The 15,954-nt window shown below is 42.0% G+C and overlaps 1 protein-coding gene across 1 annotated transcript; it reads right to left on the bottom strand.

Annotated features, from left to right (window-relative positions):
- Positions 1-11,729: 11,729 nt before the first annotated feature.
- Positions 11,730-15,480, bottom strand: LOC127054465 (mannose-binding protein-like). The gene is made up of 4 exons (XM_050960681.1): positions 15,226-15,480; positions 14,521-14,628; positions 13,194-13,286; positions 11,730-12,348 (listed from the first exon to the last, which is right to left on the bottom strand). Exons 1-4 carry the CDS (start codon positions 15,422-15,424, stop codon positions 11,975-11,977), a joined length of 774 nt encoding a protein of 257 aa, XP_050816638.1. The 5' UTR covers positions 15,425-15,480; the 3' UTR covers positions 11,730-11,974.
- Positions 15,481-15,954: the final 474 nt, after the last annotated feature.

Raw genomic sequence — 15,954 nt, 5'->3', positions numbered from 1 at the left:
ATTTGGATTTTTGACTGCAGTTAATATAGAGAGGGCAGCAGGACTGAATTGCCCAACCTCCCACACTTCTGATTGCCTTACCAAGGAGCTTCTTTGGGATCTTTTCAAACACAAACCACAAGGTAGGGTGGGAGATTCAGAGATATAAACAAGCAGGACTAGTTAAGGACTGTAGCTCCTTCATTTGCCAAAGCATCTAGGGAACAGGAACTCAAAACACAAGTAAAACAACATAGGGCAGCTTGGAGGATCTGAAAGGAACCCAAAGCTGTCACGAGATCTGAATAATATAGTTTACTATAATGTACACAGAGAGACCCCTGCTCCTGTTAAGGCTGCAATCACAGATATCAAAATATAATCACTGCTGTATTCCTGAGCTGACCAAGGCCCTGAACAAACAACATAGCTGAGCACATGCCTAACTAACTTCACAACTAGCCTCACTGAAGTCAAATAGAATTACTCATGTGTTTGAAGTTAGGCACATGCTTAAGTACCTTGCTGAATCAGAGACCACGGGCATTCTGTACTAGGGGAGGAGAGTAAGAAGTTCAGTGGTTCCAATAATCTTCTCAATGGTTGGATGCTCATTCCACACCAAACTTCAGCTGTTTGAAGTTTATTCATTGTGAAATTGTCTCCAGTGCTGGAATGGAGGTGGCAGGCACCATGAGGAAGAACAGTTACACAGAAACATGTCTCTCCCACTGCAGACCTGCCAAAGCCTCTTGCAGGAACAATGTACAAGCTCATCAATGTGGGATCAAAATGTGTGACTAGCTGGACACATTCAAGACTCTCCATGGTCTTCTCCCCTGAAGCAGAGAGCTGAGTGCTGAACATTACTGCTGCTTGAAACAGCTTCAGGGTCACAGAACATGGAGAGAAAGCTAATTGCAGGTGCCACAAGATAAAACTAAGTCCCAGGAGCTAATTAGGATGACTAGACAGCAAAGGTTAAAAATTGGGACAGCGGGTGGGGAGTAATAGGAGCCTATATAAGAAAAAGACCCAAAAATCAAGACTGTCCCTATAAAATTGGGACATCTGGTCACCCTTAGAACCAATACATCTGATCTGGCCATGCTGCCAGAGCTGAAGGGTTTGGGAGAGTGCTCCTTAGAGGCAAAAGGCTGCGTCTTGGCTGATTTCCAGAGGGTCGACACCAGGAATTGGCAACCTTTGCTATGTGGCCCACCAAGATCCCGAAGAAAAGAAAATATGGAACCAACAGCTGCATCAGCATTTCAACTCAAAAACCAACGTTAAATGTTTTCGTTTTTGAAAATATATTAATTCTGATGGGGGCTTATGAAAAGGGATCCCAGAGAATATTTTCATGCAGCTCAAGGAACACAGAAGTATATTTGGGATGTTATATGCTATTCCAAAGCTCCTCACTATACCTGAAGAAGACCTACATCAGCAGTGCAGGGCACTAGAGACATTCGCGATATTGATGCAAGTGATTTAAGTGATGAACTGAAAGCTTTTTCAAGATACATTTCAGCAGAATCAACTCCAGAGGATGTTCTGGAACATATGTGCATAAATAAGATGACCACCCTCTTTCCAAATGCTTTTGTTGCTCTGTGCATATTTCTAACACTTCCTGTAACAGTTGCCAGTGGAGAATGCAGCTTCTCCAAACTGAAGTTAATAAAAACACATCTATGCTCCACAATAACACAGGAGAGGCTGGTCGGCCTTGCAACCATCTCAATAGAGCATGAGCAGGCCCAGACTGTGGACCTTCAGGCAGCCGTTCAAATCTTTGCAACCAAGAAGGCACGGAAAGCACCACTTTGATTATTCAAACAGATAAAAATGCCAGTGTTTACTATGCAGACAAGAAAAATTACATTTGCTGTTCAGGCGTTTGAAAGTTAAGTGTTACTTAAAATTTTTGGACAGGCATTTTAAGTTGTTAGTTCTCCTTTATTGGGGTAGGTAGCAGAGCAGTATCATGAGAGGACTAGAGCAGGAAGAAAGTAGAATTGAGACCTTTCAAAGTTTTGGCCCAAGTGAGGGGTATGGGGGCATCACTAAAAAGCGGTATAAATTTGTGCAGAAGTCAGTGAAATATTCCCTCATAATTACATATAGCCTTTGCTGGTTTAATAATGGGTGAGACTGGATTAGAAAATGGAGCATTCCATTTTAATTAAAATATTCTCTATAAATTATATTTTAAAAGCTTTACATTTCCCTGACGGATGATTATATTTACTTTCCACATTTGCTGTTCCCTAATTATTCCAAATCACAAAATTTATAACATTTTTATTGGGTTAAAAATAATTGAGAATGTAGATTCATTTCAAGGAATGGATGGTAAGCAGGGAATTCTGAAATTATCACTCTATTTACGGCAGTGTTTCTCAAACAGTGGTCTCTGCTTGTGTAGGGAAAGTCCTTGGTGGGCCGGGCCTGTTTGTTTACCTGTGCTGTCCACAGGTCCGGCTGATCGCGGCTCCCACTGGCCGCGGTTTGCTGCTGAAGGCCAATGGGAGCTGCTAGAAGTGGCGGCCAGTATGTCGCTTGGCCTGTGCCACTTCCAGCAGGCCCCATTGGCCTGGAGCAGCTCTGGCCTGACCTGCCAGGGGCTTTCCCTAAACAAGTGGCGACCTCCGTTTGAGAAACACTGATTTACGTTTTTTGCTCCTTCACTTATAGAATTTCAAATCAAGATCTTTTTTAAAAAAGTATGGATTTAAAAAAAGAGAGACATCTTATAGGCAAATACCTCAAGAGATAAGATGGCTCCTATCTTTCGCAGGTATGAGTCTTTTGCCCACACAAATGGATTTCTCATGTTTTTCACTTGTGTGTGGCATATTTTAGATTATCTTTGATGCTCATTGTGGGAAACTGGATAGTTCAGATGTTTGGCCAGGGGAGATGGAATCATTCACATTCTCTGCAAGATACCTGTCCAAATATAGCGCTGATCAGTAACTGAAAGTTGGTGCTATCTAATGGCTGACAAATAGCCTATTGGATATATAATATGTGGATTGTCTTTGCTAAACTCCAAGCGAACCCACCACAATGCTCTGAAGTCAGTCTCAGATGAGAGATCAAATTACTCTATGAACCCTGTAGCCGGGAGAACAAAAGGATTCTTCGTATCCAGTAGAATGTCTCTTTCCTGACATAAATATCTGAGGCCTGTCTTTTAGGGACTGAAGTCTTTCCTGCATTTTCATATCATAAATATTAACTAAAAACTCACACAAAAAACTTTTAAAAGCCCTAGTTTTCATAGCTGCAGGACATCAATTAATGAAGAAAAGGAACACATTTCACTTGAGAATTACCAAGATGTGTTAGCAATGATGACAAGGAAAATATAATGCAGATTTGCGTATGCTCTAGAAAATGTATATCCTTCTCCAGTACCAATAATTACCTTTCTACTGCTGTAATGTGGCTCCTTATGGCCTGGTCTGTGCAAAAAAAGATGTCACTAGTCATAATAATAAAGAAGATGTAAAATTAATGCCACAATGGCTGCTACTGTATCATGGAAGAGGATAGGATTGCTACAGAGTAGTGGATTTAGACTTGGGTGGAAGTTGAAGGATACTGCTAAGAGAGAATCTGCTCAAAATTTTCAACAACTTTATATTTGCTGCTTTAGAGTCTTTTTTGTTTCCCTGAGACAACCAAAATTTTTAAGCAATAATTCATAGTTTCATTATTTGTCTTTCTCTTTCTTTCATGCCCTCTCTGCCTCTGTTTTTCAGATCCAGTGTTTGCAGTGAGGAAACGTAGTATTATTTCACATTCTATTCTAGTCTACAGAACATACCAAAAGGCCCAGAGTGGAGAGATCTGTATGCAGTGCATATTATAAAAACCAGTATTAGGTGAATAGCATACAAACATGTCTATCTATCAAACTGGACAGATATACATACTTATCTTAGTGTAACTCTAACATGACCTATTTCACATACAAGTCAACTGACAAGGGTCAGCTTGTGCTTTTGGGTGATGATTCTGCCCCTTAAGTGTAACACAGAAATCACTTTAGCTGGGAATACAGGTGTCCTTCACTTTTCCAGTTGTCTCATCCTTGAAAAAGTGAGGGTTATACTATGCACTATGGCTGAGCCTCATGCTATTTCAAGTTTTTCCTAAAGCCCCAGATTACTATTTAAGACTTAGAGAAAGGTTTCTAGCCCTCATGGTTGCAGAGGAAAGGTTGAAAATATTAAATTTAAAGGCTCATAATGCAGAAGGCAAATAAAGAGAACCCTAAACATCTTTAAAAAAACAATAATTTATGATTTTAAAGCTAATCTAATGAGTTTTTGGTTCTTGACTCATGATTTTTGAATGCTTGGGGTTAGCAATACTGCTTTTGAGAAGGGAGGGCTTTGTGAATTTCAACTAGCTTTGTAACTCAAAACACTTCTATATTTTGAGAGGTTGACAAACCCTCAGGCTTCCAAAGTGTTGATTATCTGGCTGTCAGCAGAATGAATGAGAAGAAAAGTCATATTTAAATTCCTTCCCCAAGAGAAAGGTGTAGTTGGGTACTTCCTTTCTGGCTGACTGGTTTGGAACAAAGAGTTCTTACAACATTTTGCATACACGTTATGTGTTACAATGCCACCTACTGCTAAGAGTGCAACAGGAGTGGAGTGAAGATAGTTGGCATGAGTTTGCATTTGTTCAAGTGCGTGGATCCAGATTCCCAGGAGGATTTTACTAGAGGATTTTGCCTGAAGATGGGTGAAAAATTAAGGTCTGAGTCTTATAAAAACTTACTACCAAGTGATTGGAATAGTCCCATTGAAAGGATGAGGGAAGTCAGTGGGACTATTTCTGTTTGTTAGGCTATGACCCTGATTCAGCAAAAGACTGAAACATTTGCTTAAAGTTAAGCGTATTCGTAAGTACTTTCCTGAGTAGGAGCCCTAGAGCTTGATTTTCTGAGTTGGTGAGCACCCATATCTCCCACTGATTTCAGTTGGAATTACAGGTGATCGACACTTTGGAGAATCAGGACCTAAATCTGGCTGTGTTTGCGGCATTGGAGTTTACTCTTTGAAAGGGAAAGGAATGTATTAGGTGCCATATGAATGTCTTCAGAGTAGCGAATGGTGCTAGTGATTTTCAGTGTCTGTTGCTAGTCTAACAATGTATCTCAGCTGTGCTTTCAGAACTGTTGTACAGTAAGCTCTGTTAAGAGATAAGAATAGCATTTTGTGCTGTTTGGGGCTGTCTTACCCCTTAGTCAGCAGGAGCTACTCAGTGTCCTCCTGCTGCCTTCTTTTGCTGGTAGGGCCGTTCGCTCTCTGGCCAAACTAAAAAGTATTCCCCTTCCAGGGTATACAAGTCCAAACAGAAAACTGCACCAGTCAAACACAGTGCTGGGCTTCAGAAAGAGTCCTTTCCGTTTTGATTGTGGAGGAGTGTCATAACATATTCCCAGATTTGGACCTTAGCGTCCAAAATATGGGGGTTAGCATGAAAACCTCCAAGCTTAGTTACCAGCTTGGACCTAGTAAAGCTGCCACCACCCAAAAAATTAGACTGTTTTGGGGCACTCTAGTCCCCCCAAAAACCTTCCCTGGGGACCCCAAGACCCAAATTCCTTGAGTCTCAGGCCATGGCTGCACTAGAGAGTTGCAGCGCTGGTGAGGGGGTTACAGCGCTGCAACTTAGGATGTGGCCACACTTGCAAAGCACGGCCAGGGCTGCAACTCCCTGGTTGCAGCGCTGGCTGTACACCCGGTCGAGCCTCGGGTGTAGCGATTCCAGCGCTGGTGATCCAGCGCTGGTCAGCAAGTGTGGACCCCACCAGCGCTTTTATTGACCTCCGGGGTATAAGGAGGTATCCCAGAATTCCTGTCCACAACAAACCGGAAGAAAGGGGGAGCTCGGAGTTCAGCCAAACTGCTTATTTAAAAAACAAACACAGCTCCTGTTTGCTGATTGAGCGGAGGCAGGCAGGGGAATTACTTTGGAATGTTCACAGCTGTTTGCTTGAAGAGAGAAACAGCACGCTCACATGGCAGACGGGGAGGGGGAAGTCCGTGTTGAGCAGATGCTTATCTGGTCTGACAGCTATTTAGGAGTGCATAATTTGCATTCAGTGAATGAGAGAGGGGTGGGGGAAGGAATCAGAACTTTTAAAATGATTGAAGGTAGGCACTGTCTGTCTTCCAGTCCTTAGAACTTGCAAGGCAGGGAGCTGAGAACAGTGTCAGCTCCAAAAATTCATTCTCTCTGTCTCCTCCACGCTCCCTGTCATATTCCACCCCACCCCCCTCTTTTGAAAAGCACGTTGCAGCTACAGCGCTGCAAATGCTGCAAATGTGGCCACACTGGTAGCTGTCAGTGTGGCCACACTGCAGCTCTGGCCCTACACAGCTGTACTAACGCAGCTGTAACTACCAGCGCTGCAAAACTGTAAGTGTAGCCATGGCCTCACAACAAAGGGGAATAAACCATTTCCCTTCCCTTCTCCCTTCCAGGTGTTCCCTCCCTGGGTTCCTGGAGAGATACACAGAAGCAAGCTCCGTGAATCTAAACAGAGGGACTCCACCCTCTCTATTTCCAGTCCTGGAAATAGGTACCGAGATATCTAATCTCTCTTCCCCCTTACCCAGAGGGCATGCAAAGTCAGGCTTAGTAAATCTAACATACAGAGATTTTCTTTTCCCCCTGACTTCTTCCTCCCACCAATTCCCCTGGTGAGCTACAGACTCAATTCCCTGGAGTCCCCCACTAAAGAAAAACTCCAGCAGGTCTTAAAAAGAAAACTTTATATAAAAAGAAAGAAAAAGTACATAAAAACGGTCTCTCTGTATTAAGGTGACAAATACAGGGTCAATTGCTTAAAAGAAAAATGAATAAACAGCCTTATTCAAAAAGAATACAATTCAAACACTCCAGCAACTACACACATGTAAATACAAAAAAAACCAGTATAAACCACTGTCTTATCTCTTTGTACTCACAACTTGGAAACAGAAGATTAGAAAGCCAGGAGACAGAAAAAATCATTTCTCATAGCCGAGAGGGACAGACACAAGACAAAGAACAAAGAACTCAGACACAAACTTCCCTCCACCCAGATTTGAAAAAGTCTTGTTTCCTGACTGGTCCTCTGGTCTGGTGTTTCAGGTTACTCCTTTCCAGGTGAAAGAGACATTAACCCTTAGCTATCTGTTTATGACAAGGGGGCACTACTGATATGTAGGAGAGCTCTCCATCTAACTACATGCTATGTCCCGAAGACTCCAACTAATAAAGCAGTCATCTGCTTCAGTTTCAAACATCCGCTTCATTCTTCCCACACAGGTTGTCTTGTCTGCTTCTAAGACAAATAAAGTAAAGAAAAACAGTCATAGGTGTGAGACTCAGTCCAATGGTACAGTCCTCTGACAGGACAGCAGTAGTCCTCATTCCAGCCCCCTGTTGTGTCTCAGTCCTGAGACCTGCTCAGCTCTGATGTCTCCTCAGGCTGGGGAGAGGAAGAACTGGACAATTCCTGCTTTTTCCTGCTCAAGACCAAATGTTGGTTGGTCTTCATGCCCAGAAACTAATTAAGGAAACTCTTTCCTTAATTACCAAACCTAGCAAGTTTGAGAAAGTCTATGCTTGGCTCCCTTTGCAGGGAATTAACTTTCTCTGTCTAATCCAGCAAAGGGTGTGGTCACCTCCTCACAGTGCATACTGGGTGAAAGTTTCCCCTATGCAGAAGGCCAGTAATAGCCTCCGAGTCACTTAAATCACATCTAGGCCAATTTCGAGAGATTATAAGGGAGTCAAGCCCTTGGATGTAGTGTAACAACATTGAGAGTCTCTTGCCTTCAGCTGCATTCAAATGGTGAGCTGCATTTTATGTGTGTGTCAAACTAGATTGTCAGAAAAGCATCTTCCTCTTGGATTGTAATTTTGATTACACATAGGACACATTTAAATATATTTTAATGTTATACACCACTATCTTGATATATGCCACCTGATATATCCGAATTCGTATTGTAACGTGGTAAAGCATTGCTCTGGGGGCAGGAGGGGGGGGGGCTGTGCACTCCGGTGAATCAAAGTAAGTTCAATATTACACGGTTTCACCTATAACATGGTAAGATTTTTTGGCTCCCAAGGACAGCATTATATCGAGGTAGAGGTGTATTCGTCTTTTGACCAGATCTCTTTTATAGTACGTAGCAGCGCATCCAAGAACTTTGCTCGACAGCGGCAGCGTGGCTCCAGTGGGGTCCCTGAGCTCCACCCCGCTCAGAGCTGCTTGGTAAGGGGGGCGGGGCTGCAAACTCCAGCGGGGCCTGAGCTCCCTCTGCTCGGCGTAGAGCTCCTCTTACCACGTGGTGCTGAGCGGGGCAGAGCTCAGGGGCTCCACTGGAGCCACACTGCAGCTGTCGAGGGAAGCTCCTGGATGCACTGAGGCTCTGGGTGGGGGAGGGGCCTGGGGGGGTTGGCTAAGGGGCAGGGAGTCCTGGGGATAGGGAGGGGGCAGAGGTTGGGGGGGCATCAGGGGATAGGGAATGGGGGAGGTTGGATTGTGAGCATTCCGAGGGTCTGTCAGGACTCAGGGGGGAATGGATAGGGGTCAGGGCAGTCAGAGGACAGGGAGCAGGGGTGGGGTCCCAGGGTAGTGGTTGGGGGTGGGGTCTCTGGGGGACGGTGAGGGGACAAGAAGCAGGATGGGTCGGGGATTCTGAGGAGGGCAGTTGGGGGGCAGGAAGTGGGTGGGGATCAGATAGGAGGCAGGGCCAGGCTGTTTGGGAGGCACAGCCTTCCCTACCCTAAAGCTCATTCAGCAGTTTGAGGCGTGCAGAGGAGCCAAGCTGTTAGCTTTTCCATTAGGGCTTCCATCCCTTTCACTTCTCAAATGCCAAATTATAGTCTATATTTTAATTTCTGTGCCATAGGGAGATTCATGTCAGGGGAGGGTAGCTTTATTTAAAATTAGCCACTGAGGGAGGGATCACATGAGAAGAGCAATATCCTTCCCAACCCTACCAAGGGAGACCCCTCTCCCCTGCATCCCCTGAGGCTTCAAAGGGGTTAATTCAGTAGTTCTCAAACTTTTATACTGGTGACCCCTTTCATATAGCAAACCTCTGAGTGCGACACGCACCCCCCTTATAAATTAAAAACACTTTTTTATATATTTAACACTATTATAAATGTTTCAGGCAAAGTGGGGTTTGAGGTGGAGGCTGACAGCTCACGACCCCCAGTAATAATATTGTGACCCCCTGTTTGAGAACCCCTGGGTTAATTTAATTTTAGTACCCTGTGTCTATGCACATGCATGTGCTATTTTGAGCATTTCAGTTTTCATAACGTAGGCTCATCCCAGATTCTGGAACAAGCTCAAATGCTCAGTTCGTGGAGTATGTACATAAGCTGTACTAAAGACAAACCCACAGTAACCGTCTCCAGTTTGTAAGGGACCCCATGGAGCCAGTTTCTAGGAAACAGATAAATGCATGGAGATTAAGTCCATTAATGGCTATTAAACAGGATGGGTAAAGAATGGTGTCCCTAGCCTATGTTTGTCAGAGGGTGGAGATGGATGGCAGGAGAGAGATCATTTGATCATTACCTGTTAGGTTTACTCCCTCTGGGGCACTTGTTGTTGGCCATTGTAGGTAGACAGGATACTGGCTGGATGGACCTTTGGTTTGACCCAGTATGGCTGTTCTTATGTTCTAATCTAAATGAACCCAAAGTTATGGAGACAGATATGAGACAAGGAAGCCAGCGGAGGATCAGAAACCTGGAAAAATCTCTGACTGGATGGGCTCAGGCGTTTGGTCACAAACTGAGGTGGTTCAAAAGTTTTTTTAAGCAGATTTTTTTTATTGTTTCTTTAAACAATCAAACACAGCAAGCAGCAAATATTTGGCCACACACTTCTGAAACCCCAAACCATATTCAGGTTTTGGCAGACTTATTTCAGCTTTTCAATTAAAAAAACCACAACAAATATTGAAGGAAAGCAGACATTGTCCATGATTTTTTTCTGCTTTTTAAAAACCTCTAGTTTTCGATCCAGAAAAAGTTTTGACGGAAAATATTTGTCCAACCCTTTTAATGAGCTTTAGTGCCTTTTAGCACTAGCTGATGCTGAGAACCAGTGATACCTTGTAAAGAAGTTTTCTCAAGCCTGGGTTTGTGCCGAGATGCAGAAGGTTTATTTTTCCCAGGGACGCTGTGGATACAGAGCAAGTGGGGCAATTTGTGCCGGGCCCCACAGGGGCCCCCACGAGAATATAGCATTGTATAGTACTGTTATTTTTTTTTATGGAATGGGCCTCCGAAATTGCTTTGCCCCAGGCCCCTTGAATCCTCTGGGCAGCCCTGGTTATTTATATACAAAAAGGGACAAGAATGTACCAATAACATGATGTAGTAAGAGTGCTCCAAGCTTGTACTTTAACTCTAAGCTGAGAACTATGATTGTTCCTAGAGAGAAGAACCACAGGATGCTGGTTCATTATCAAATGCTTTTCTCATGATTAATTACATAGGAACCCCAAAGAAGGTACATCAACCAGCCATCTGAACTCATTAGCAATAGTGCTATTACATTAAATGCAACTTAATTCCTATTGAATGAACAATTATCTTTACATTTTCATTAGGGAATTCTAGGCTGAATCTCCCTATGACAAGAAGAAAACAACTGTCAAGAAGCTCTATTTTTGGTTACTCAGTGCTCTCTTTAGGGGAACATCCTGTGTGCACAGAGCTGTTCAGAACTAACTGTGACTGTTTCTAGATTGTGTGGGGACAGAAGAGTCCTTTCTGCCTGACTACAAAACAAGCAATACTGCAAAGTCACTCCCTAGATATTTGAATGGCTGCTTTGGTACATGGTCATCTGAACCAGTAACCATCGACAGAGAAAGAAGCACTTCTTCCAGTGCAGGGTACCCAGGAGATAACAATGCTTCAGCTTAGTACAGAAGCATGAGAGAGAATAAATAACTACACCTCTACCTTGATATAACGCTGTCCTTGGGTGCCCAAAAATCTTACCGCGTTATAGGTGAAACCGTGTTATATTGAACTTGCTTTGATCCACCGGAGTGCACAGCCCCACCCTCCCCCCGGAGTACTGCTTTACCACGTTATATCCAAATTAGTGTTATATCGGGTGGCATTATATCAAGGTAGCGGTGTATACAGGGGGTTGTCCCTAGATGGCATATTATTTGAACAAGAAAAAAATGATGACACCTATTAAAAACTCTTCCCAGCTTTTCAATATACTTTGCTCATGCCAGACACTGGAAATGTTATCACCTTTGCAGCCCTTTGTCACCTGTGACCTGGGTGACCCTTATGATCCTTATGACCTGCAGCTCTGGTTCTCTTGCACTCTAAATACCCTTGCGATTAGATATTAAACTCCCTAGATATTAAACTCCTTGATTCCTGAATTAAACTCTGGGGCCCTTAGTCTATTAGTAGATCTGGGTGAATTCCAGCAAATAGATTTTTTTTGTCAAAAATATCAGTGATCCAAAACTATTTGAGAATTTGGGTCAAATTTGACAAACAGTAAAAAATGATTTTTTAAAAAGTTGAAACATTTTCATTTTGACCATGTTGAAATGTTTTGACATTTTGTTTAAAAACAGCAGTTCAAATTCAAATCTGAGCCATTGAAAAGTACCTGAAAACAATCAAATTCAAATGAATAACTTCAAAAAAATGTATTGCGAGTTCACCAAAACATTCCGGTCAATGCTAAATGAATTTTTTTCAAGTTTTACAATGAGACGGAAAATCTTTTAAAAATAATTGGAGTCAGTTTGAATTTAACTCTCCCCCCAGCCCAGATTTTTCAGTTTGGTCACTGAACTGAAAAATCCATTATTTATTCAGCTCTACCAAGTAAGTAAATTGGAGCATTTCCAGTGCTTGAAATGGACTTTGGAATGTGACATAACTAATGTACCATGAGAAAAGATTAAAATTCACAAATAATTAATATTTCTGAATTTGAACAATCTATGTCATTCCACTTTCCATTGCTATACATTGAAACAGAGTCTTCGTTCTTGTTATTGTTTGGTTCTCCTGTTTCCCAGTTTGTGTAAGTTACAGGTCCTCCATTCAGATACAGAAATTTGCCTTCAGTTTGCACATCAGACATCCCTAAATATGCTTGTTCTGAATCTTTCAAAATTTCTTGCAAGGCTGTGTTCTCAGCACGATTGTGTGGACAGGCGAGTGCACCTCCAGCTTTTGTGAACAGGGATTTTCCATTTTCAAAAGAATCTTTTGTACCCGTTAACATAAATGTTTTCTTACCAACACTCTTGACCCACCGGAAAGAAAAAACTAGAAAAAAAAGAGATCATTAAAATGAAAATTGTACATGCGTTATGGGGGAAGTTAACCTCTCTGTAAGAATTTACTCACAAAACACTAGGCACATTAATTGCACTTTGTAAGTAACAAATGACGCTTATACAAATAATATGACTTCTGCCAACATAATAGATGAAACTGTGCTAGCAGCAACTATTTGGAAACAGAACAGTAGCTAGCTGGTTTCTTGAATGATTTCCAGGACAAATATGAATGGAGATTTTTTGACCTAAAAACCATGTTATAAAATTGTACTACAGAGAAAGGGAGATGAATACATGGTAGCATTTCCCACTGTTGCACTAAAATGAGAGAAAATTCACCTTGGGCATATATGGTGGAAGAGTTATCGAAGACAGGGAACTTATACTTTATTCACTGTGTCATCTAAGCCTGCTTAGAGTAGATGAAGACAACCCACTCTCAACAACCAGCTGAGCTCTTTCATCCTGGATGTCCCTATGGCAATGATGTCTAGGACTCTGTGCATTAGTGCTCCCATCACTGCTACCACCAGTGCAACTGAGCCAGTAGTAGTGCAGACATTAGCACAGAGAAAACTCTTGGGAAAATTGCATTTGCCCATGTAACAAAGCCCTTGCACAATAACTAGGCATGGCTTAGTGATAACTGGATGTTGGCATGGCTGCGACTGGGAGGAATCTACACTGTCAAGGCAGGCTTGGATTGAAGCTCATTTGTTAGAGGCAGTGTGTGGGAAAAGGCTATACAGTGTTTAAGCTGCTATTGTCACCCCTTTACTTGCAAAGATTCCTCCCTCCCTCTCGCCACCCCAAAAATACAATCATTTAAACATATCTCATACTTTTGGGGTCTGCTAATGTCAGCTTGAAGAGTCTGGATGTTCTTTTCCAAAGCAGTTACTTGTCTTTGAAGAGCATCAAATGCTAAGAAAAACAGTTGGGGAGTCATGTAATAAATCATTTCAAAATTACCATACAATCATTGCCTTTGACTGGCCAGTTGCCTAGCTGCTACCATATGGGTGGGCTGCATGATGCCCTAACCAGGGGTCGCTAGCTCCAAAAATATTCACAACATGACTACAGCTGAGTGATAACTGATTTTTTGGTTCACTGGCAGTTTTGCAATTAAACAACAAGAACAACAACAACAAAAATAAAAAACAGATAAATAAACAACCTCCACATTTTGTGAAAAATGTATTCTTTTGATTTTGAGTTTTAACATTTGTACTGAAATTGAAGGAAAATTCGAAACAAAAAATAATTTTGAAAAAAAACCCTGAACTTTCATTTAAAAAGTGTCAAAACAAAACATTTCAGAATTTGTTTTTCCCAACCAAAATAATTGAGTGAAATTGACACAGATTTGCAAAATATTTTGGTTGACCTAAATCAACATTTGTTTTTGAAAAAAAATTGTGGATGAAAAATTTCAGCCAGTTCTAAAAATGTCATTTTTGCTTTCTTAACTGGGAACTCAAACATAATTTCAAACTGGGTACTGGTCAGATGGGGATCTTCTCTCTGTCACTGGTCAGCACTTCCACTTAATCAGAGTCAGTCATCTGTGTGTGGGGATAGCTCTAGGAATTAATTTTTTTCCAGTTAGAATATTTTTTTAAAGTGTGCTTCTACAGAGTAACAAAACGTGTTCCACCCAAAGACGGAAAGCAAAGAGAACAATGATTGGGAAGAGGAGCAAAAGGGAAAAAAAAAATCCATTATCTTAAAAGAGGAAGAGATAAAAATAACACATCCCCTAGCATTTAATCTGTAGGCAAAGGTGAGTCATGTCATTCACATTTCAGGGAATATTTCCATATTGCTTGGGTTTGTCCCCTGTTCTCCTATACAATAGTTGTGACACGTTAATTACCATTTATTCTCCCCAAAGCTTTTGGAGAGCTCTTCACCCCCAAATAGTGATGAAAAGAAATACAGGACATTCCCATGTGCCTACCAAATTTCTCCATGCAAAATGTGACAACAGATATTGACCATTTATTCTCCCCAAAGCTTTTGGAGAGCTCTTCACCCCCAAATAGTGATGAAAAGAAATACAGGACATTCCCATGAGCCTACCAAATTTCTCCATGCAAAATGTGACAACAGATATTGACCAAAATACCCGAGTCAGAGAAAGTCGACTTATCACTTGCACTTTCTCCTTTTTGTCCTTTTTCACCCTGTGGTCCTTGATCTCCTTTTGTTCCCTGAGGTCCTGCCTTTCCAGGGAAACCCTGCAAACCCCTCAGTCTTGCTCCTAGTGTTTGGTTAAAAAGAAAGCAGTTAGCAAAAAATATTCCCAACCAGCTCTACTGGGATATTCAAAATTGGACAGGACAAAGCATTCAATAATTCACTTTAGGAAACAAACTTGCTGTGAGATCTACAAATGAGCTTTAACATCTGTGATTCTGTGAGAATAACTGCTAATCAACTATTCTTATGAGAAATCACATATACATGGAATATCATTATAAATGTATTACAGTGCTTTTAAACATGGGCCCTAATCCTGCAAGCTGCCGTGTGCAAGCAGATCCCCATATCTGTAGAGCACCGAGTAAAAGTTAATGAGGCTCTGACTGGGCACAAGGGTCTGCCTGTGTGAAACAGCCTGCAGGGCTTCTGCCAAAGCTAGAGGGGAAAGTGAAATTGATGGATGATTTTTTTCTCATGACGGGGCATAAGAGCATATTTAAAAGCAGCCAGAGGAGAGAGAGCACTTTTAAAGTTCTAAGAGAGAGACAGAATCCGAGAAGGACCCAGGGAAGGCAGAAGACAAAGGATGATAGCGCCAAGGGGACTGACAGATGGATCACAGATATAATCTTGGTAAATGATTACAGCACTTTACCTTGGTCTCCCTTTTCTCCTTTGGGACCCTCTTTCCCATCTCTTCCATCTCTGCCTGGTAAACCATTGGTTCCAGGAGCACAGCATTGAATGACTGGGCATGAATTCATGTTCTCTTCATGTTTATTTATATCTACACCTGATGCCATCATCAACGCCATGGCCAGAACCAGAGCTTTGAAAGGCTGACAGAGATGCATTGTCAAGCCTGTAGATCTGTGACTAATAAAAAAGGAATAATCTCATAAGCACCTGTACATAGGTTGTTCTATCATCACTGTGTAGGAGATACACCTTCAAGGTCAAGATTCTTAGGACCTGGTTTTCATTTGCACTAAGGCCCCTTTACACCATGTTAGCAGTGTAAAAGAGACTTAAAAAGAGTGATGGCAGGATAGTAGTGAGGGGAGATTTCTGAGAGCTATTTGGGCCTTGTTGATTCACATTGTGAGCAGTGACTGGGGAAGGGGAAAATTTGGAAGTTCAGTTCAAAGAAGCCCAATAAGAGCTACAAGTTAAAGAATCTGAGGTGCCCCAGGTTTAGTCAGTAGTCTGTTGTAGACTACACAATGAAGTCTATAGCAGACCATAGATGTTAGAAAGGGAAAACACCTATTAGAATAGGTCTTCCAGTCGATCATCCATGATCTTATTAGTGTTGTGTTATGTTTATCTTATTTTAAATGTAAAAGTACTATGGGCTTCGTTCTCCTGAAGGACTCATATGGAA

This window comes from Gopherus flavomarginatus, chromosome 6, assembly GCF_025201925.1.
Source record: "Gopherus flavomarginatus isolate rGopFla2 chromosome 6, rGopFla2.mat.asm, whole genome shotgun sequence".
Classification (NCBI taxonomy): domain Eukaryota; kingdom Metazoa; phylum Chordata; order Testudines; family Testudinidae; genus Gopherus; species Gopherus flavomarginatus.
The sequence above is the reverse complement of the archived record's forward strand: the minus strand, read 5'-3'. Positions and strand labels throughout refer to the sequence as shown.